General features: G+C 28.4%; 1 protein-coding gene across 3 annotated transcripts; it reads right to left on the bottom strand.

Annotated features, from left to right (window-relative positions):
- Positions 1–755: 755 nt before the first annotated feature.
- On the bottom strand, positions 756–23,143 carry LOC107455852 (mitochondrial amidoxime-reducing component 1). Of its 3 annotated transcripts, XM_071183033.1 has the most exons (9): positions 23,010–23,037; positions 21,827–21,930; positions 19,734–19,959; positions 16,771–16,950; positions 14,702–14,873; positions 11,108–11,251; positions 6,918–6,982; positions 5,026–5,097; positions 756–3,342 (listed from the first exon to the last, which is right to left on the bottom strand). In XM_071183033.1, exons 3-9 carry the CDS (start codon positions 19,943–19,945, stop codon positions 3,189–3,191), a joined length of 999 nt encoding a protein of 332 aa, XP_071039134.1. In that variant the 5' UTR covers positions 19,946–19,959; positions 21,827–21,930; positions 23,010–23,037; the 3' UTR covers positions 756–3,188. The 3 variants fall into 3 exon arrangements, with proteins under 3 accessions (XP_071039134.1, XP_071039133.1, XP_042906862.1); XM_071183032.1 differs by lacking the exon at positions 21,827–21,930 and having other exon boundaries at positions 23,010–23,143; XM_043050928.2 differs by lacking the exon at positions 23,010–23,037 and having other exon boundaries at positions 21,517–21,930.
- Between the last annotated feature and the right edge of the window lie 1,543 nt (positions 23,144–24,686).

The raw sequence follows: 24,686 nt of genomic DNA, 5'->3' as shown, positions 1-24,686 counted from the left end.
TTGAACAACAATCTTTTGATACAAATGATTATTCAACTATCATTTCATATACTCTAAATACTGTCAGAATGGAAGACAATCGTTTCATATAAATTCTTCAGAAAATAAACTTTATTTAATATTGTTAAATAAAGCAATTAGAAGATTAATATCTGATATAAAAGATTATTTATTATTAAAAACAAAATTTGGTGGAAATATTGAGAAATCTTTACACTAATAAATTACAGGGGGGGAAAAAAGCTTTAGAAGGCAAGGTTTAAAACTAGATTTTTTTTTCAGCTCAAATTATTAGTAATACTTAAACTAATAATAGAATAGGTATTTTCTATGATTATAATATGATTATATGATATAATATGATTATAATATAAAGCATAGAAATTTATCACATAATAAATATATTATAACAACAAGCATAACAAAATATTTTGTTTTATTAGGAAATACAACAGACTTTTATTTGACAATAGCAAACTTTATAATAATGAGCAGGGTCAGGGAGTTGAAGTTGAGAAGTTCTCAATAATTATTATTTTATTTAGGTTGAGAAATTCTACACTTTTATTATTTCCTGATATTTTACAAATGTTGAGTCAACCAAAAGCCAGATTTGATTGTTGATGCAAATTGTTATCATTTTATAAAAATTTTATTGAACAACGATCTTTTGATACCCAAATGATTATCCAACTACCATTTCATATACCCTAAATACTGTCAGAGTATATACATTTAATATTGTTAAATAAAGCAAAGAATTTAGAAGATTAATATCTGATACAAAAGATTATTTATTATTACAAACTTTGGTGGAAATATTGAGAAATATTTACTCTAATGAATTACAGAAAGGAAAAAAAAAGCTAAAGAAGGAAAGGTTTAAAAATTAGATCTTTTTTAAACAGCAAATTATCAGCATTTAACTAATAGTATAAATATTTTTATAATTAAATTGTTTTGCCTACAGATAATATTGATTTAAAAAATGCCCCTATTTTTCTTAATAAAATTTAAAAATTCAATAAAGTTTGGTCAACAAGATATTTAGAACATGTATATTTGTTCTGTTTTCACATAACTAAACATACTAAAATATACTATATATTCCATGAAATGTTTTTAAAAAGATATTTAAACATAAGTATTATTTAAAAATACAAATACTGAAATAAAGTTATGTATGCTGCTATTTTTAGGTTTAAGAATACTTATACCCACAATAAATTTACAAATGGTTAAAACATCTCTACAGATAGGATGCCAACAAACCTACCAAGAAAGAGGTTTTTTCGAAACCAGATTGAGCCCGTAAGAGAGGCTTATCACTAATTAGTTTGATGACCAGAGTTAAAAAAGATTTCCATGTAATTGGTGCTGGAAGATGGAGAACAACGATGACCAACAGGGCAAAATGGCCAAAACTTATTGAGGCAGCCTTGGCCAGTCCCAGGCTGTAGTGCCGAAGAAGAAGCAACATAAAATATAATTTTAAAAGGACCTGTACTCCAAATAGTTCTAATTTATGAGACATTATAAACATAGTAAGCAAATGTATTGCCATTACAAATATAAGAAAATGCATTTTTATCACTAATTCTTACTTTTTCTTTTAAATTAAAAACCACATATTTATTTATATACTTTAGTTGCTAGAAATAACTTTCAGTTAAGATTTAAGAGAATTTGTTAAGTCTTTCCCCTAACTATAATAGATATCCGAAACTATTTGATGGACTAAGATTATATTTAGATTCTGACTATGAAGGAAATCATTATGGCACATCATTATCAAAAAAACAAAAATTCTAATAAGTTTTTCGGTGTACAAATAAGTTCCCGCCGTTCATCACAAGATGGCACTACCAGATGGTTATATAGAAATTGACTAGTGTTAAACGTTCTATTGTAAGTTTGTTCATCTCGTAACAACATAACCTTAAAATATTAGTGTTTCCATAATAGCATTATATAATTGTTTTCGTGCAAAAATGAAAAGTTTTGAGCCAACTTTTGATTTACTTCTTTAATTTGAAGAAATCTGCAGCTGAGACCCATTGATTGCTTGGAGAAGCATATGGTGAGTTTTCTTTAAGTGAGAGAAGTTGCCTTGAGTGGTTTCAGAAATTTGAAAACGGCAAGTTTGAAGTGGAAGACAAAGAATTGGAAAAATTATTGGAAGAAGATTCATCCCAAACGTAAAAGAGCTTGCTCCTACATTACAAGTGACTCAGCAAGAAATTAAACATCGTTTAAAATCGTTGGGAATGATTCAAAAACAAGGAAGTTTGATTCCATACGAACTAAAGTCAAGAAACATTGTATGTCAATTTTGCTATTTGGGAAAACTTCAGTGGGAAGTCCTACCCCACCTGCCGTATTCACCAGACTTTGCCCCTTCAGATTATAACCCATGGCTCATGATCTGTCTGAGCAGAAATTTACATAATTTGAAGAAACCAAGAAATGGGTCAATCCGTGGATATCCTCAGAAGATTATTTCCTCCGACGTGGTATCCTAATGCTCCCCGAAAGATGAGGAAAGGTAGTGTCTAGTCACAAAGAATACTTTGAATAAAAATTAATGTACCGTTTTTACACAATAAACTGCTAATTTTTGATAGAAAACAGCGGAAACTCATCTGCACTCCCAATACAATACAAAATTATGAACGTTAAAATATAATTTTCCACTGATACAAGTCACACACCCCTTGACTTTTTCAATATTGTGGGTGTCTTTTTTTAAAAGCGTGGTTTAAACACAATGTGTTTGACATAAGCGTAACTGAAAATTATTTTCTAGTAATTGAAGAATGCAAAAAAAATTTTTTTTTAAATCTCATCCCAAAAATTAAAACCTCCGGAAATTTAAATGCAATAAGTATTTTCACCTATGTCATCAATACATAATCAATTTCACCTACGTCATATACTAAGGCACTTTACTAAGATACAAAAAATCATAACAGTAAAATGTCTGTAAATGCAAAATATTTTCTTTTCAAATACTAAAATATTTTTTATTTGTTAAATTTAAAATTAAGCAATATGTTTTTGCATCAAAAGTAATTATAAAATGCTACAAAGCTAAGCATAAAAATATATTGAGCAATTTCTATGACATAGATAATACAAAAGTCAAAAATTATTATCATAAAAAATGCTGTATTAGAAATTTTAAGATCTTATTTTTGAATAGTTGTAAATGGTTGAGTGACTGTTGCATGTATTTCATCATTTACTCGTATAGTGCCGGTTTTCAAGATGAAACAGGCACTACCCAAACAGGGTATTGATCCAGTTTTCTTTACCATTTCTGGATCTTTGGGAATCCTGTATCTGAAAAATAAATATTAATACATTCAAGTTATACATATTTTGCTATCCTTGTATGAGAAAAAGTAATTGAAATAAAAAGCAAATTTATTATTATCAAAAAAAAAATTTAAGTCACATTAATCGAAAAAAAAACCTATCTTAAAGATAAAAAAAAAAAAAAACAAGGAAAATACATCCACTTAAATTTATGCATATAACTAAATCAAATTTTTTGATACTTCTTTTCCTCAGAAATTGTTTTTCTAGAAAATTAAACATATTTAAAAAAAAAATGTGTATTAATAGAGGAAAACATAAGATATTAAAATACCATAGATATAAAGTCATGATTATTTTTTGCAAAATAAAAATACCTTCTTAATGATTAAGAAGCTTGCACCAAACAGAAAATATTTCTGGATTGAATTGTAAAGCTAAAGATATTGATAAACTCTTAAACTATACAGCATTTAATATACAGGGTGTTTTGTACTCACCACCATTAATATATATTTTTAAATTCTTTTTCAGAAATGAAGTTAAAATTACATACACAGATCACAAATTTAGATTTAAGGTAAGAAAAAAATAGCTATGTTAACAAAATCTGGTGCGCCATAGCTAATGAAGACAGGATTAAAAATACCAAAACTTGCTGGATAGAATAAGGAAATAGAAATGGTGTTTCTAATCATCACTTTCTCCTCATTTCACCTGACAACCAAACATGCTTTGGTGATTTGATTCTTTCCTTAATGATGATTCATTAGATTTGGGTATATTTTTTCTCTTGAAATATTTATTTGTAACCACTAATGTGTATAGAATTTCAACTCCAATTTTTAGAAAGATTCTGAAACATTAAAGGTGGTGATTATGGTGATAAAGAATATGCTTTGCTTTGTAATTTTAAAAAGCAAAAGTCTTTCAAGTATTTTGCATAAGAATATAAATGTAGGTATCACTCTTATCAAATATTTAAAAACTACTAATAAAAGACCTTAACAGGTCATTTTTACTGCAAAATAATTATGGAATGACATATTAATTAAAAACATAAATTTAGTGCTAATACTTGTAAAGGTTTTGTTTGAAATTCAACTTAGCTTAGGAAATAGTTTTACTTTTAACAAATGAATAACACTTTGTTATCTTAAATGTCTTAATATTATTATTTTTCACATTTTGAAATATTTTTTTTAATGTTTGATTCATGTATGCATGATTATACTGCTTAAAAAAAATTATAAATCAGCAAATACTTTTTTGAAACAAAAAAAGTTACATTTTAAAATGCGCAATTGATAAACACAATTAACATTTTTAAAAAGATGTATTTATACACTGGTGTTGACTTTCAGATGTTTTGATACAATTACTAATATTAATACTAATAATGTACCAAACAGTTATCAACCTTTTTTATGTTTTAACTAATTACAGATATTTTTAAAAAACTTAAGGTCAACTCAATCATAATTTAAGTAATGATAAGCTTCCATTTTGTTTCTAACAAATTACACTAAACTAAGCTTTACATTTCTTACAATTATAAACTTAGTTAATCAATTTGAATATTTCTACACCCAAAAACTGCTCATTCATTAGTTCTTTATAATAAACTAATTTATATTATAATTACTATTTATACTAATTTATTATAATTACTAAACTTGTATGCAAGTTATATGAAAAATTTCTTACTTTCTCAGAGTTACTAATGGTTCTTTACTAGTTAGTATCCCAGTTTCAGGATCAACTGTTGTCAAGAGGCAGCTGAAATTAAAATAAAAATACATACTAACTCAAAGGAAAACAAAATTGGCAAATAGAAAGTATAACTTAATTGCAAGATACAAAACAAATTATATTACAATCTCTCTTTGCAATTTAACAGATATTTTAAATATAATTATCAAATATTAGCATAATAACAGTAGTATTACAATTTTCAAACTATGATGCTGAAAAATAATTAAATGAGGATAGTTTCTACAAAACCATAAGAATAAGATGAGCTAAGTGGTAGCTTGAGCACTTAGTTTCAAATGTTGCAACAGAGTCACTATAAAGACTATAATCTTCACATTTGGCACATTTTAGTAGTAAAATAAGTATTATAGTAGTAAGTATTATAATAGTAAATATTTAGTAGTAAGTATTTTTTTAAGTAAAGTACATTTTAGTAGTGTAATAATCTAGACATTTATGTCTTCACAAAAGAAAAGTATTCTGAATTTTTTTAAAATTAAAATATGAAACTAATGTTACAATTAATAGGAAATAAACCCAATTAAAATTAAAATGATCGTTGATCCAAAAAGTAAGCTTTATCACCATTAAATCATGCTGACAGAGAATACATTAAAAAGTAAATTGACAAGAACAGAATGTTAAAATAAAACTCACTAGAACAGAATTATAAAATAAAAATTAATTAGATATATAAACACAATTACAAGACAGAAAAAACATACAGGGAAAAAAAGCTATATCATGCAACTATCTTCAGTTATCCTTAAATGTAATAAAATGCAGCAAAATAAAAAAGAGAATTAAAGAAACATATTATATGCGTCCATTTATTTAAAAAAAAAATCAAAATAGATATCTGGGATTAATCCAGTTAGTAATTGTGGCAAATTTGAAACCTCTCTTAATATATATGTCCCATTCACAATATTTTAATTTATAAAAATAGCCTTTCAAAAATTATAATTTATAAAAACGCTCCCTTCATTAAATTTCACTTTAGAAAAATAATATCACAAAATTGTTCTACAGAGAATTCTCGGAAAAAACGACCAGAAACGATGTGATCTTACCGCAGTATTGTCATGAATCAAAAGTCTTAAAACTCAAATTCAAAATAAGACCATACCTTGTGGAAAAATAATTATTATGGACTTTTCTCGATTGAAACGTGTCACAGACTGATAACTTTAATTCGAATGTCGTAATAACATCGCATAAAAAAAGCTAACATTCGAAAAACTCTAAAAAAATAATAACGGCTCCAAAAACTATCACCAATTATGACATTAAGATTGAATTGTCACTCAATATCCTTGTTATTAAAGGTGATTTTTAAATTGTGGTTTTAAGGTGATTTTATGAATTGTTTAAAAGGTGATTTTTCTCCCTGTGGAGTGGAAACCCTGATTGCACACTTGACGATCACTAAATAAAACTCCCTTATTTCTCCAGATTTTAACTCACCTAGATTTTTTAACCCTGATTTTTGGACAATTTTCGAATTCCCCATTTTTTCGAATTCCCCATTAGCGTAGCAACCCTGAAACAAGAATAACAAGATAGAGTGCCACCAGGCAAACGATCATAACTGATTTGAAAAAGCTTAATCGCCAGCTTGAAGTATGATGTATAAGAAAACTAGAGCATTAAAAACTTGCTCATACATCAAGCATGTGCATATATTTTATAAGAACACGTTCATTATATTTTATGTAGTGTCCCTATGAAATTGCGGCATTCATTTTTTTGACCTACTTTGTATTTTTAAACAAAAAGCATACTTTTCAAACAAATAGTACGAAAAGAATGCCACAGAGGATATTTATTTGATATATATTTACCGTGTAATAGGCAACACATTTACCATCTCTGCTTCCTTTCCTGTTCTCATGTGTTCCCAAGAATCCTAAAAATAATAAATAGGTAAAAATAAAAAAAAAATAATATAAAATTTGAAGAATTCAGTCTGAAGCTGTGGCATATCACATTTTTTAACCATTTAAATATCACAAAGCTAGAGTGAGGATGATAAATTTAACATTACTTCAACCTAAATCTCACCCATTTTCCTTTTAACCCTTTGACGGTCATTAAACGAGTTCAGCTTGCAATCAAGTGCTTCATAAAGCGCGCAAACAAGTTCCGCTCGGGAGCAAGATTTCAACCAAAATGGTTAGAAACGAGCACTACTTGCGTAGTGAAAATTTCCCCCAATGGTCGCTGACGAGCTGAGCTCGTTCGTCATTATTATTCTGCATTGATTATGTTACAAATGAATCCTACTCGCGAAATGTAGTTAGTTTTACTGTCTACAGATGGCAGTACGAGTTCCATGAATTTCTTTTCATAAGGAAGGGGGAATTTTTTCTTTACCTTGTTCTTTTTCTGCATATTTTGGCGCGTTTTTTAGAATGTTTGTAAAGTAAAATGGCTCAAAAAAAGTTAGATAATTATGATGATGATTGTTAAAGATTTTAAGGTAATAACTGTAATTTTTTTATAGCGTGTACAGAAAGATTTTTAGGTAATTACTGTATTTAAATCAGGGTTCCTACTCTTTTAACAAAGCAAAAATTAAGCACTTTTAAGGACCATATTTTGAAAAAATAAAGCACTGATTTTAAAAAAATTAAGGACTTTAAAGATAGTATGATTGTTTATCATCGAATATACATATGTCACCAGTGAGTGCAAATTATTTACCTTTCTAAAAATATCAATAAATAAAAAAATAATAAAAAAACTATTTTATTATAATTTAAGAACTGATATAATTGTATTAATTTATAGGGCTTGCCAAAGAAGTACTAGGTAATTTTTGCAAATTTGGGTCAGATTTTTTATAAAACATTTTCAGACTGTTAAAAGTTAACGCCTTTCAGATTGTAAAAGTTAACATATGAAACTAACCTGTATTCCATTTTTAATGATTTCATTGAAATTTAATTGTAAAATTAAGTGTTGAAATTAAGATTTGAAATTTCTTTCATGCATATTAAAAAAAAAGTAAATAACAAAATTTGGCAAGAACATTGAAATAATTATAACAACAAGTTTTTATATTTCGCTACTAGGCCAGCAAATGCGTCAGATTTACTTTTATGATGAACTTTAACAAAATTAATTCCAGCCAAACCAGTTATTAAGAATTAACTTTAATGTTACTAAATATTATGGCGAAAAACAGGAAGTAATTTTAAAGCAACCTAAAATTGAACAAAAATTAAAAACAGTATATTAAGTTTCAATGTTAACTGAATAAAATTATTATTAAAATCTAAGGATCATTCAGTTGAGTAGATTTATATTTTATGTAACCATTTGCTTATCTTTAAGGAATAAAAATAGCGTAACAATCTAAAATTAGTTACCAAATACTTAACTTTCTTGTTAGAAGCAAACCATGCTTTTTTTTATTTAGGAGGAAAAAAATTTAAAGTATTTTTTTAAAAAAAACTTGCGATTTTCATCAAAACCCCAATGAACTCCATGTTTTTGATGAAAAATCTAGGTGGGCTTGGATTTTTCAAACCCTGTTTCTTACAGATCTGTTTACTTATTAGTACAATCATGAATTTTAAAAAAATATTATGCTTTCTGTAAATTTATGTCTTTATTATTAAATTTTAGATTTTAGGAAAGAGTTTTAGTTATGGATTCTTGTTCAAAATTTTTAATCATACTTCTTTTCTTAAAGTTTTACTTAATCCTTACAAGCAGATGCGTTACCAGTAGAACTGAATTTCTTGAATTCGGTCAATTTTGAAGGTTAGTGTGAGTCTTTCACTTAGGTACCTTAAAACTGCTCCCCCCCCCCCAAAAGCACTATCTTTTCCATGTGAAGTATTACCGTTGTTCACACTATTCTTTTCATTTAGAACGCTTCACTCTCCTCATAGAGTATCATTATGGGCAAAAAGGTAGAATATATTAATGAAAGAACCAATATATTAATAACTGGACATACTTTCTTCCCCTTACCTATAGTTCCCCCCTACACACATTAATTTTTATATCTCTAAAATGTTTTACCTGAAATGCATGGTCTAATTCTTTGTCTAAATGTAATGCATGGTCTAATTCTAAGTGATAAAAGGACATTTTGTTTTAAAAAATTGAATTGAAAAATTTTTCCTATCAACTATAGTGATGCTAAAAAATTAAGGACTTTTAAAAACCTTGTACCAAAATTAAGTACTCTTAAGGGCCCTTATTTTCCAAAATAAAAATTAAGCAGTTTTTAAGGACATATAAGGACCGTGGGAACCCTGTAAATGCTTCATAAAATTTTACATTAGTTGTATTTATTTAGTTCTTTTAATTTAATATCTGTCTTATATTTATAATTAACTATTATTATTTATAAAATTGATTATAATCATTTATGATTTACAATTTAATAATTCTCATTTATTAATTATTTCAAAGTATGTAAAAACTGTTATTTATGTACTACAAATACTTTAAGAAATTTTTAAAACGCGTGAAGCGAGCTATCTACAGCATCGTCAGAGAAGGGTGACATTTTCAGAAAAACGGAGGGGGGAAACAGCTGCCTCTTTTGACTACTGTTTACTCGTAATACTGCGCAAATTAAGTAAACGAAAACTGACCATTTCCCTAACTGTCAAAGGGTTAATTAACCACTTATTTAAATTTTAATACTTATTCAGTTATTTGACACCGGTGAATGCTATAACTGAAGAATATGCTAATTAATTAAGAAAACACATTAAAAAAAAGAGAGAATGACTATCTTATTTTAAGTGTAATCATGTGCTGGCATTACAACCCCCCCCCCCAAAAAAAAAGTTAACTAAAATTGATTCCAAAGAATATCATTTTTATCTTTTTTATTATAAAACTAGAAAGAGTATGGAAGATAGCACAAAAGCTTGTGTGTGCAGTTTTGGAATTATTTTTCATAATTTGATTAAATTATAATCACATGTATTCATAATAAATATATTATCTCTACACAATCGTACCCCTTCTTATTTATAGAAAAAACTTAAGAACTTTCTAGAGTACTAGAAATTCTTATAACCGACATTTCTTTTTGTTTATTTTCACAAATATTCTAGAAGGATTCAAAGCAAAAAATCGAAAGATATCAAGATGGGAAGATTAGCTTATAACTTGCAAGGAGATAAACTTAACAGTTCAAAATGGTTGTTAACTTTAAAAAAAAAAAGGAATTGAAAGTGTTTAATAGAATAACGGGTAAAATAAAAAAAGTAGAGAAAGAAAATGTGCAATGAACAGCATCACAATGTGTTCATAAAAAACCATATCTAATTTTAGGTATGCGTTAGTTCATGTGTATATTGCTAAGACACCCATAAGAACCAGATATCGACTTTTCTATCGTAAAAAAAAAAATAACAGATGCAAACAGACAAAATAATTCCTCCTCATTATATCAGCAGTTGACAGTTCAAGCATAAAATATATTCAAAAGCAAAATCTAACACAAAAGACACATAATTGCTTTTTGGGTGCTATAAAATCATACAAAATCACATGAATTAGATTTTTAAACTATTGATTTTCAATATATTAATTTAGGATCAAGGAGGAAGAGCGGTTTATGTTCCTAAAAACTGATTCTAAGAAGAAAAAAATTCAAAGCGAGCATAAATAAATTTCCCCCAATACGACCCATCTTCACTGTGTAATAAGTCTCAGAAAGAACCATTTTTTCATGTTAATGATTTGTCAAAACTTGTAATCTTCATACTGCAACAGATAGCTATCTAATAGTTTTTGGGGGAAATGAATATAAACCCCTTATACCATATTAAAACACAATTGCTTTTAAAAATAATAAAATAAAAATAATTCTCTGCAACTTAGCATTTCATTGAATTATGTCAATATTCAAATTTCATAGATGATTTTAATTGACAATATTGTAAGAGTATCATTTCAGATTAAAATGAATTATCATGTCTCTTTTGTAGTTTTAAGAAACCGAATTAGACCCATGAAGTAAATTGATTTTTCAAACTATAAGGGATACTATATATACCTCAGCATAGGGAGCACAGCCATCTACCAAAACACTTGGGCGAAAATTCCATACTGATATTTTCTTTTCTCCAATTCTTAAATTTAAATCATCAATAGAAGCTTGTGACATAACATGAAACGCAGATAGATCTTGAAGGGAAATCTGAAAATATCTTACAACTTTAAAAATAATAATCTAAATTAATGAAGAAATTTATCCACTGCTGTAACTAAAAAATGGCTGGTAAAAAAAGATGTAAAATTAGTGGCTTGATATAGGATTTTCTTTAGTTTTTACTACCGTCATTCGGGGCTACTTTGTGCAGCGGGGGCTACTTTGTGCAAATTCGAATTTGGCATTTTTCAAGTGCTGCTATTCAGTATTATGTTTATTTCACGTTAAAAATGTGTGGAATTTGAAGATGAAAATCTCTTCTATTACTACAAACATTTTTTCGAATTTTAAGACAATCTCAGACTGTGTTTCGTTCATCCAATGTCAACAACTTTCCGAGGACGTCGGATGTCGAAAAGTGTGCGTGGAAACTTTAGCTGTGAAATGCAAAGACGTTGATAAAACAATTGTCGTAAGTGCAAAATTTTTTATTTACATATCAATAAACAATTATATCATGTTAGCGTTAAAAAAATTTGAAAATTAATAACAAATAAACCGAAAATGAAAAAAATTCACTTTGGGGCTACTTTGGGCAAAGTTTCATTCGTTTTTTTTTCGCCAGAAAAATGGTCAGACGTTATAAAAAAATACCTGGAACGAGAAACTACCATGATTACACTTTAGAAAAGCTTCAACAATGTTTGCAAGCAGTTGTTGGTGGTATGTCGATTGCTGAAGCTTCTCGGAAGTACAAAATCCACAGAAATACTGTCTCTAATAAAATTCACAAGAAACACGTGAAACTTCCTTGTAAACTATTATTTTTCTTCTACAAAGATTTTTCTAATGAATTAATCAAACGATTTAACTCATAAAAATATATTTTATAGGACATCAGGTGATTTTGACAGAAACTGAAGAGCAAGTTCTGTCATGTTCATTCAAGCATGTTATGTTCAAATTTATCAATATTATAAATGTTAATGAATATGTAATAATTATTATTTTTGAAATATCATTCATTTCAATGTTGTTAAAAAAAAGTATATGGTTTCCTTTTGTTTAAATTCAAATGTTTTGAAATAAGTATTATTTTTAAGAAAAAATTCTTCAAAAAAATGTTTTTTTAACGCTGAAATTTATTTTCAAACTAATATCTTTACATATCTTGATGTTTTTGTCTTTAAAAATGTCAACAATTAACTTTTTTAACAATTTTATATCAATATCTTACTAAAAACATGATTATTAAACTGAATTCCTATCGCTGCACAAAGTAGTCCCATTTGGGGGCTACTTTGTGCAAGGTATGTTTTGACTTATTTATTCGTAAATATTACATACAAATAATGCCAATATTGATCAAATTCACTCGTCTGAGTTCAGTTATGAATATAATATCGATAAATTTTACTAAAGTTTGAATTAACATAGTTTTTTTACATGTCAAAGTTCAAAAACTGCGAAATCCTGCACAAAGTAGCCCCGAATGACGGTAGCTTTTTTTTCACATAATACCAGTTTCAACCAGGTTGAATGAAATAATAATTATGAATAATAAATTGTAGTGACAAGAAGTAAGTTGGATATTAAATTATTCCATAAATAAACAACTTGTAAAAACAAAACAATTAATATCAGCTTGCTGATAATAATTTTTATTATTTACATTGATATTAACTTCTGTTGACCTCCTATATATAATATAATTAACTCAAAAAGTGTTGGTAAGAAAAAAAGATGTAAAATTAATGGCTTGATATGGGATTTTTTTACTAGCTTTATTTTCACATAATTCCAGTTTTAACCAGGTTAAGTGAAATAATAATTAACAATTGGAATATATTGTTTCCCAAAATGGGATGACAAGTTTACATTCAAACTTTGTTCCATTAAGAGTTCAATAGTTACTTCATATTAAAAATTATAATTATGCTGTATGGAAGCAGGCAAGAAAAGTTTTAGAACGAAATATTATCACATCCATAGGGCAAGGAAAACAGTGGGAAAAACTGACTTAAAGTGTGAAAGTAAGTAAAGTGAAAAGCTCTAAAATAAGAAATTGGAAAATGCAGGCACAATACAGGCAGCTTTGGAATTGAATTATCAGGAAAGCCATGGTCTAACATAAATTATAGTGCCAAGAAGTAAGTTGGATATTAAATTATTCCATAAATTAACAACTTGTAAAAACAAAAAATTAATATCAGCTTGCTGATAATATTTTTTATTATATTATGTTGATATAAACTTGCATTTTTGCACTTGCATTAATTTTATTATATTGATATTAATTTCTGTTAATCTCCTATATGTAATATAATTAACTAAAAAAATTTTGGTAAGAAAAAAATATGTAAAATTAGTAGCTTGTTATGAAATTTCTTTTACTAGCCATATTATTTTCACATAATACTAGTTTTAACCAGGTTGAATGAAATAATAAACAATTGGAATAATTTCCCATAATGGGATGACTTGTTTCCTATTTGTGAACAATAACAATATAACATTCAAATTTCATTCAGTTGATGGTTCAATAGCTACTTCATAAAATAGTACATGCATAAAAAAATTATAATTATTTACATGGAAATAGGCAAGAAAATAATATCACATCCATAGGGCAAGGAAAACAGTGGGGAAAACTGGCTTAAAGTGGGAAAGTAAGTAAAGCTCTAAATTAAGAAATAAGAAAATGTAGGCGGCATTGTAATTAAATTGCCAGGAAGGCAATGATTCAATATGAATTATAGTGCCGAGAAGAAAGTTCCATATGAAATTATTCCATAAATGAACAACTGGTGGAAAAAATTAATATCAGCTTGTTGTGTACTTTATTGAGATACAAAGGAATACAAAGCAAATCCTACTCTCCTGACTTAAGAGATTAAAATGCTTTGCTTACACAATTAGATTCATAAACTGCAGCTATTTACAAATCAGTGGCTTGTGGCATTTCAATTCAATCAACTTAAAAGTTAATTTCCACAAATAAAAGTTCTTTTATTTCAAAGCAAAAACACTAGACATTTAGGTAAATTTTACTTTCATACAAGTTATATATTGCTAAAAGAAAAAAAGAACCCTGATTATCAAACACACATAGGATGATGTCAGATAATCGACAATATTTCATTATTTATATTTTCATTGTGTATCAACATCATTAAAAATGCTGAAAATTTTACGTAAAATATCATTATCAAGATAACAATAGATAACAATTTATACACTGTACATGCGTCATAATTAATTTTCATTAATCATTTTTTAACTAACAATTATAATTAAATATCCTACTAATGAAAAATATCACACCTTTATAGCAATTAATTTTAAAAAAACTTACTTCTTACAAGAATTGCAAAATCCTATTTTGAAAATTACATGAATCAAGATATTGGACTACAAATTATGATAATGAATTTTTAAATTGCTTAAATACGAACCATTATGCATAATTTAAAGATCTTAATAAAAAAATCTACTCACTGGATTCTTGCGCCTCAGATTCAAGTAAAAAGGGTGATTCTGGACATAATTTCGTTTTGGATTTTCTGGAAAGAAACGAACTAAGCGTATATTAGGCCTTTTTAGATATTGTTGAAACCACTTTGCAACTTTGTCTCCACAATCAATCACATGAACAACATCTGAATGCAATCTAAAAAATGTTTTATTTTATTTCAAATAAACATATTTAAAATTGAATAAAATAATTTTAAAGTGAAAAGCTGGTGTAAGAAGACATTATTAACAAATCTAAAGATTATTAGAATTCTTAACACGATAAAATTTCTTACATCGCCCAGTCTTAATGTGATATATCGTCTATTAGATATCGGGATATACCATATGTTCGAAAATTATCAATCAGAAATCGTTAAATCAATCAAAAATAAATAAAAGGAAAAAATTTATAAGAAAAGAAAATGTTATTTCAATAAAAATGTTTCTAATAATATAAATAGCATTGCTTAATTTTTTCAATTAAAATAATAAATATGGAGATGTTTACATAAGACCGATGTCTTAAAGTAAAAACAAACAAATTCTTTATTTTCATTTTGTTTAAAAAATTGAAAATGACTAAGTTTTATTAGTTTAAAAATAATAATAAAACTGTAAGAAAATATTTTACTTGCATGTATTAAAAATAAAAAACAAACCAAATGAATGTTTACTTAAGTAAAATTTTTTTTAAATTATTGGTTGAAAAAGACGTGCTTTAAATCACCGTTACATCTTCTTTTATTTATATAATTAAAATAATAAAGTTAGATTGACTAATGGTCAAATTTTATACTTAATAAATGTAAAAATGTCAGTTTTGTTTTATTTATTCATTATTATTTTCTTTTTTTGGAAATAAAATTGACCTAAGATTTATTGATTTAGAAATAATAAAGACTGCCTAACAAATCATTAAATGAACACGTACCGAAAGAGTTTAGAGAAGAAAAAAAATTTAACTTTTAATAGCACTATTGTTAAATTATTACGAAAGCGTCAAAGCATTGCTTAACTTTTTATTTAATTAAAAAAATTTAGTCCTTTTAGTTCATAGCCGAATTTTTTAAATAAATAACACAAACTTTATTTTAATTTTCTCAAAAATAAAAACAGATTAAATAAATGCAGGCTTTGTTTCAATTTTTCTTTATTAAAAACGAATGAAGATTTATTGGTTTAAAAATAATAAAATTTTTATACTTATGTGCATTAAATGAATTTTTTTTTTACAAAAACTAACTTTTTATAACAAAGTGTAAATTACTAGACAAAATAAAGAGCAAGAATTTGCAATTTATAATTAACTATTTGTAATTTTTATAGTTTTATTTTATAACCATCAAACAAAAGCAAGAACGTAATGGCTTTCGCAGCACGTGTGATTTCAATTCGTGAATAAATTCCCCTTTCCATGTAATTCCCCTTTACAGACAAAAACAAAAAAAAAGCATTTTTTGCTTTAAAATAACTAAATAAATAGCACTCTTAGAATAGGAATAAAATGCTTTCAGGGAGTTCAGAAAGATTCTGAATGCATCAAGATTTTTTAAAAAAAATCGACTGTAATTGTCCATTCGAAATGCATTCCACAGTCATCAAACCTACAAAAATGTAGAAACTGTTAATTGTTCTTCCTGCTCATTTTTGGACTGCCATAATTATATGGATTCTAAATAAAGCCATGTGTAACACACACAAAATTTGGAACATTTTGTTTCCATAACAACTTCAATACATATAAGTTTACACTAAATATGTTTATTTACAGTAATGGGCTTATCTCATGATGGGCAGACAGTAACTCTGATCAAACTGTATAAAAGTAGTGCAATTATATTTAGATCAAAACATAGAATAAAAAAAATTTAAAAAATAAAAGGGTAATAGAATATAGAATTAAGGAAACATTAATGAAACTTCAAAGATACAACAAAAATACAATTAGAAAGAACAGAACTAAACCAGACCCTTGATAGTCCTATCTGGAACTCTAATAAGTTATTAAGTACCTTAATGCTTGCAAATCTTTATGTATCATAGTAACTTACTGGCATTCAATAATTTTGTCCCCAGGTTTAGGTGAAGATTCTATATCAACAGTAAGAGGATCAACATCAGGACCAGATATTATAAGCTTTGAGTCAATAATCTGTGGAGCAAGAAGAGCAAGCTTTGGGGCTTGACGTTGTGATAAAAGAACATTATTTTCATCGATCAGCATAAATGAGCTAAAATGAAACATTATAAATATATTGAAATATATGTTAAAAGAGATTTCTTTTCTTCACAACAGAACTTGACTGATGGTAGGACATGCAAATAAGTAGAAATATTAAACATGCTCCTAAACTGACATTATTTTAGACAGCTAAACATGCATTTTATCTGTTACTTAATACTGCTAAAAAAACTAAGTTTCTTACTACTCATTTAATAAGACAGTTGTGCATTGAGGTAGAATTTTTATACAAAATTGCCCAAAAGTGAAAAGATTAATCCTTTAATCATTTTAATTATTTTTTTAGGAATGAACCAGTGATAACCATCTAAATATCTTATGAAACAAAAAATGCAAGGTTTCAATCAGAATATGGAACTAGAGAATTAATTGGTACATAAAAAGCATGATTTTAATAATTTAAAAAAGAATAATTTAATGATATCAAATTCAACCTTCCTTTAGGAAATGGCAAAATGCCAACTTTTAAATCTTTAATTGGAATTCCTGTTTTTATTGCAGATTTGGATCCTCCTGAAAAGAGTATCCCTACTTTATACATTTAGGTTCACAGATGACATCATAATTGCAAAATGTAAATTGGGTTTAAATTATTTAATGGTGATATCATATACCATCTGGGCAACTAGAATTATGGGGGTACAAGGTCAAGTTTGGATTTTTAAAATATTAAACTGTTCATTTTTATTTTTTCAATCTGAAACGTATTCCGTATAATTTACTGAAAGCTGGCTCACCTTTCCGACGTGCATATAGAAAAAAAAATCTCTCACCCTATATATACAAAGAGTATAAGAGTGAAAACTCATATATATGTGTGTGTGTTTATACATGATAAACACATACAAATAACGAGTATGGACACATGAAAGGCTAATGGTCTGCGATTTGTTAGTAAATTAATTGCATAGTTAATTTAATTTACCAGGAAACTATAACATACAAGTGATTTTTAAACAAAAATTAATTTATCTCACCAAATGAACAATTGCACTAAATTCTGGAAATTAAATCAAAATATTTTTATTTGCTATTGTTATGATTCGATGTTCAAATTTTTTTTTTCACAGGAAACAGTAAATTTGGAAGGAAAAAAACCTTAAAAAGCATATGGAACAGGTTTAAAACAAATTACATTTTTAAATAAGTCAAAGCTCAATTTTCTGCCATTTTTTCTGACGCCACAAGGCGGCTGCCTAAGATGGCCTAATGGTAGGTCTAACCTGTATTTACTTTGAACAAATAAAAGCTAATTATGAAAGGAAAAAATGACTTGAAGAAATATAGAACTAAAAGATTTTCTTTTCTAATATATATGTGTTTAATGATATTTTTGATTTCTATAAATAATGACTACTTTTGGGGAAAGTGGATATAAATTCAAGCTTTTTTAAAAGAAGCTTCTAAAACCATACCATTAAATTTATTTTACTGAAAATTTTGATGTATTTTAAACACATTGGATTCATATAGATTAAATATGAAGTATAACTTATAAATTTTGTTTGATTGTTTTCTTACATTAATGCATTCTAAAGACAATGTTTTGATAAACCCACTTTATCACACTGTGGGGTAAAGTGGATATAGTTTTAAAATGAGTACATATTTCATTAAAAAACCTATGTAAATATTGTTTTAGAATTTTTTCTGGTAAATATTGTTTTAGAATTTTTTCCTGTAAATATTGTATTAGAATTTTTCTTATAAATATTGTTTTTTTTCATATTATTAAAGCGTTAATGTTCATGTCCATCAAAAATAGGTATTACTTTGAATGCAGAAAACTTGCAAAACTCTACACAATTTCATAAAAAATGCAAGAAAAGTGTAATAGGTTTTGGTTTATTTGAAATATAAATGAAAGAGTAAATGTTAATATCTATAATGAAAATTTAAGGGTTGTGGTAGCGTGGTAGACGTGGGCGACGCTGCTCCACCGCCGTGGCTTCGCCACAGGTGCCCACTGCGTAACGAAAAGAGAGTTAGCAGTTCTGGCACTTTCTGTGGCCGATGGACAATAGTTCCAAGTGCCCCCCATTAAAAAAAAAATAATAAATAAAAAATTTTAAAAAAATGAACATTTAAAGTGTTTTTACTATTTATAGCAAAAACGTATTTTTATTTAATTTAGTTAGTTTAAGGAAATTGTTTTGGTTTCCACGAAAAAACTGCCATATTTAGACAAAAACTTGTGTCATCTCTATCTCTAAATATGCTCACTAAGTTGTACCATTATGCCATTTTGGCAATTTTCTTAGTTGTATAATGTGTCGATTATACTACTATTTCCGAGATCATTCTTCTCTTTAAAATATAAAATTTAAAAGAAATTTTGCTTTCAGAATTAAAATTACTGTGTGGGTATTATTATGTGGTACTAACATGTAAATTATTTAAAAGTTATTTTTTAAATATAGAATATTAGATACTAACTAAAGCTAACACAGAAGTAAAAAAAAAAAAAATCCCTATCTTAGAACACTTAGCTAAGCTTATTCATATACACACTTTACACCACCACAGAAAACAATTCATAATAAATAAAATTTTGAAATTTATACTTTAATTTCTATGTAGATCTATTCTTTAGATGTCCCTCTACCAGTCTGAACTAAAGTTAATAATTTCAGATAGTTTTTAATAATATTAGAAGAAAGTTCATCAACAGCTTAAACTAACATTTGTTATCTAAGCAAATACACACTAGTAACAAATACTCTAAACAAATACACACTAACCACACCTGATCCTATAAAAAAATATATATACCGTTCTAAAAGACCGTTAACTTCTAGACCAAATTTTGTACATTTTCCTTCTGTCACTTCATAGCCTTTGATAGACTTGACGGGGAAAAAGAACATTTTACTGACATATCCCACTTTCTCATACACTCGTCTTTTCTTCTTCCACACCAAAGTTCCTATAACAGCAACAGCTAAAACAGGCAAAATTATCCAACCATTCCATAACTGAGGCATTTTGAAAGAAGCTTCTAAAATAAAATAAAAATTAAACATTATTTCAATACAGGGTTTTAATAATAAATAATTCTAAATTATTAATAATTCAAAAAATATTATTATTAGTTTCAGTATACATGATTTGAACACAATTGCAAAGCGAAAACAGGGTGCACAGCCAAACCTTTCAATAAAAAATAAGCACCTTTTAAGCACTGAAGAAATATTTCTAAGCACTATATACATCAACAAAATGCAAAATAATTTTCAAAGACTTTACATGATCATGATAAAATAACCAGTTTCTGACAAAAAACACTTTTCTTGATTATATTAGCCATAATAATTGATCGAGATTTTTCGGTTCGATATTCGAAGGTGGAAAATGAAGCCTGAAATTAAGAATATCTTGCAAAATGCAATAGAGTTGCACATGAGAGTGCAATAATCTCATTGAACTCAGCTCAGTGGACGCACATGCGGACTCGCAAGTATTTCATCCACCATGTAAAATCATTGGCCCTTTCATACACTATGGACCGATGGTACACCGAAATAGATGGTGGTTGAATGAATTATGAAAATGTTGAATAGAGCTAGGTAAAAAGCACACTTTTGCATAATACGTGGTGAAAATCGATGTAAGAAAAAAATCACATTTTTGAAAAGGGAAAATTAAGTATTTTTTAAAAACACCCAATAAAAAAAGTATCTTTAAGGGCTTTTGAGAACCAAGTTCGAAAATAAGCACCTTTAAGCACTTTACAAAAGTACTACGCACCCTGGAAAACTTTGATAGATATTTCTAAACAGATTACAACAGGTTTCATGCATTTTGATTTTAAATCTAAAAAGCTATAAAAACATGTTGGCCATAAGCATACTTAAATAAAATGAAAAACCTCCTGCAAACACAAAATCACAATTAAAAAAAAACTTTCTGCAAGCAATTTATTGACTCTTGTAACTAGCATCAACCCTTTCTCTGCCAACTAATTTTAACAAAACTTGTTGAAAAATCACTATTTTGTTTAAAGTGTTATAATTTTTATAAAACTCTATATTGATTACCATATAGAGGAAATTCCATGATACGAAGGACAAACGAAAAAAATAGTCACAAGAACTTTTCTCTACTTGCCACTTAGTGCACATAATTATTTCTGAATTGTGAATATTATATCTTTCAAAAATTCCGCGAAAATTGAAAAGATATTGTCTGCAATACCTTTTCAATTTTATGCTGCAGTGCCATAAATTGCACTGCAATTTAATAAATATTATCACACAAAGTTCAGCTCAAGTTGGAAATGCATGTGTCGTAATAACATATTAAATAAATCAGAATTTGAAAAACTGCAGGCAAATGAAGGAAAAAATTATTCATTATTGGCGAGTACATACTATTTTCGTCTTACTTGTATGAAAGATATGAGTTAAGCTAAACGAAAGGAACAAGCAAATTGTTACCAATGGGCTTTTCGTAAAAAAGGCAAAATTGCTCATCGTTATAAACAATCTTTGAGGATCGGTACTTAGTTTTTGAGGAGAGTGAAATAAATAGAATTGAGATTTTAATAATTACATACTTGTTTGAGGGTAAATTAAACTGGTACAAATCTTCTTAGGAATGAGATGAATGTAAGGTCAAGAAATATTTTTGTTTCTTGACGTAATTTGTCTATAAAAATGTGTATTGATGTCTGTGTGAAAAAGAGTGAAATGATTGGAGGTCAGGTCTTGATAGGGTTAAAGAAATTGAGGAAAGCAAATTCAGTTAAAGAAAATATAGTCTTGGTAGACGAGTATTTGGTGGTATTAAAAGAATTAGCAATGTTTCATTTTGTTTTTCTAGGTTATAGAGGATCGTATGAAGGAAACTTTACTTGATGCTACTACCTGTTATAGCTTAGAACAATTATGTCTGATTGCGGGAAATCTATTATCCAAAAAATGAAGATTTCTGTACTAATATTTCCATCATTTCTTGAATTTTGAAGATCCTGAAACTTGTGAAAATACAAATAAAACTGAGGGTATCTAGCTCCAAATAAATAGGGAATTTCGAAAACAAAATGTTCACTAGTCCTCTGCAGAAATCTTCAATTCTTATTTTGAAGAATTTATGTGAAGATGCCGGTAGTACCGAGATCAGGCGGAAGCTGATCCGCTCCAGGACTGAATGTAATGTATAAATGATTTGTTCACGAAACACTCATCAAATTATGCCAAAAAGAAACTTCAATAATATTCACAGATGAGAGCTGTTTATGTTGTTTCGAAAAGCTTTGCGTTTATGATATGAAAATAAATTACAATTGCCTAAATTGTTTTATGTAGATGTTTAATCATCCATATTACCTAAATGTTTGGGATATATTTCCGCAACGTGATCTGTAAGGTCAACAATCAAAAGGTGCTAAATAGATTTTAAACTTGATAATTCTTTTTAAAACAAAAACTCCGGGGGAGGTGCTGCAAGTTATGCTTTTTGAGTGTGTCCCTTACAGAGATGTTTTTTTTTTCTTTTTAGTTTATCACGGGCCACTGCCCGGAAATTGACAAGACTTGGCGATTATTCTGCCACAGATTACGATACGAAAATCTCCCCAATAAATAATGATTGTTAATATAAAATATTTTAATGCGTTTCAGTAGTTTTAAAAAGATATGCAAAAAGACCAAATATCTATTAAGTTTTGGTGCCAATCTAAGCGTCCAAAAATCACCAAAAATGAATGGGGCTCCTATTGTAAACTATTGCTCTTAGTTTTTACTTTTTTTTACGTCAGAGCGAAATGGTAGATATCTAAAACTTAACAATGATAGAACTAAATGAAGATTTTACAGTTAAAGCTTAAAATACAGTGTCCAATACAAGACAAGCACCAAAATTTACACTCTAACCAAAAATACTTTCTTTAAAGAATAACTTTTTAATTAAACTCTTAGAAAAATTATGAGATGAAACTTATAAGAAAGAAAAATATTAATTTCTTGAGAAGCTAATTTTAAGCACAATATAACAACAGAAGCTAAATTTAACCATAATAACAGTTATAATAGAAACAAAATAACATACATAATTTTTAGAGACAGCACTAAATTTACTTTTGATTTTAGTGAATTTGTTTATGACATGGAGGCATAGTTGATAATTGCAGAACAGTGTGCGAGCTATTTGTTTTAGCTTATAGCTTTTTATTTCGATTAATAAGGTTTGGTTGAGGCTAGAGGCTGAAAGATTTCTAAAAGGCTAGTGCGTTGTTGTTGTTCTTCATTTACGTCACACTAGAGCTGCGCAATGGGCTATCGGCGACGGTCTGGGAAACATCCCTGAGGATGATCCGAAGACATGCCATCACAATTTTGATCCTCTGCAAAGGGGATGACACCCCGCTTTGGTAGCCCAACGACCTGCACGCGAAGTCGAACACTTTACAGTAGAACAGTTTAGCAAAGACCAATACCGCACACCCTCGGTCCCTATGCAGACTGATCCAAGTGGTAACCCACCCGCTCACTGACCGCAACCAGTAATGCTTGACTTCGGTGATCTGCTGGGAGCCACGTCTTAACGATCAGTTCACTGTGGGACAAAAGGCTAGTGCGAGGCGAGGATTAAAAGACAAGTTCACAACATCGCTAAATGTTGGGTTCTGAAAAGATAAGGAATTGGTGAAGCTCTTCGCGTAAAATTTGGAATGAGGGATGCTCCAGGTAGGTAGGTGGGTATTTTATTTACACCCTACTAGAGCTGAACAATGGACTATTAGCGACGGTCTTAGAACCATCCCCGAGGATGATCCGAAGACATGTCATCACAATTTTGATCCTCTTCAGAGGGGATGGATCCTGCACTTTGGTAGCCCAACGACCTACGCGTGAAGTCGAGCACTTTAAGGCAGAACAGTTTAACGAGAACCGATACCGTGCACCCTCGGTCCCTGCATAAGTGGCTCAAAGTGGTCACACACCCGTTTACTGACCTCTACCAGTGATGTTCGACTTCGGTGTTTTATTGGGAACAGTGTCTTTATGATCAGTCCACTGAGGGATGAGGGATATTCCAGGACCCCAAACCTCGCAGACTTCAACAAGGACGGTGACGTCACTATTCCCCGGAGTCTATTCTATGGAAGGGTGGTCTAATGTAAACAATAACACGCGTCCTTAAACCGGAAGAAATTTAGAAAATTTCCGGTGTATCCCTCCGCTTATGTTATGACTACGAGGCGATGTGTGAACAAGCCAAATATTCTATGCAGTTTTGTTATTGTAATTTGGGTTCAAATCTAAATATAATTGTACCATTCATAAGAGCTTTTAGAAATGTATTGATTCTCAGAGGTCGGAAGGCCAAAAAAAATTTCGGAAAGTTAATATCTCATTGTGAATAATTCTTAAGGTTTGCCATGTTTTGTATTTTATCCCTTATTTGGCTACATTTGAATAAAATGTCGCCAAAAATATATTTTTAAGTTAGCCTAATTAGAAAATATTCTAATGGTTATAATATTAATATGATAATGCTGAAGTTTAAAGGCTGAAAGAAAGAACTCGGTACATGTGAAATACTGCAAAAGATATGATGCAATAATATGATGGCGCGTTTTTTCAATCTGCGGCGTAAAAATATATCGGAAGCAGTAACCCGGAAGTCTTAAAAGAGCAATTTTACCACTAGCGCCACCACTCTTAGCTTTACACGATCACCCATCCATACCACCGTCCGATAGTAAAACAAAATCCAAACCTC

Source organism: Parasteatoda tepidariorum, chromosome 7 (assembly GCF_043381705.1).
Source record: "Parasteatoda tepidariorum isolate YZ-2023 chromosome 7, CAS_Ptep_4.0, whole genome shotgun sequence".
NCBI lineage: Eukaryota > Metazoa > Arthropoda > Arachnida > Araneae > Theridiidae > Parasteatoda > Parasteatoda tepidariorum.
Note: the sequence above shows the minus strand (reverse complement) of the source record. Positions and strands in the feature narration are given on the sequence as shown.

Excerpts from the sequence above, each read along its gene's own strand:
- LOC107455852 (XM_071183032.1), bottom strand. The coding sequence starts at position 19,945 with ATGCCTCAGTTATGGAATGGTTGGATAATTTTGCCTGTTTTAGCTGTT. Across the intron at positions 16,951-19,733 it reads GTTAACGGTCTTTTAGAACG|CTCATTTATGCTGATCGATG; the intron begins GTATATATATTT and ends GTTTCATTTTAG. Across the intron at positions 14,874-16,770 it reads GACAAAATTATTGAATGCCA|ATTGCATTCAGATGTTGTTC; the intron begins GTAAGTTACTAT and ends AACATTTTTTAG.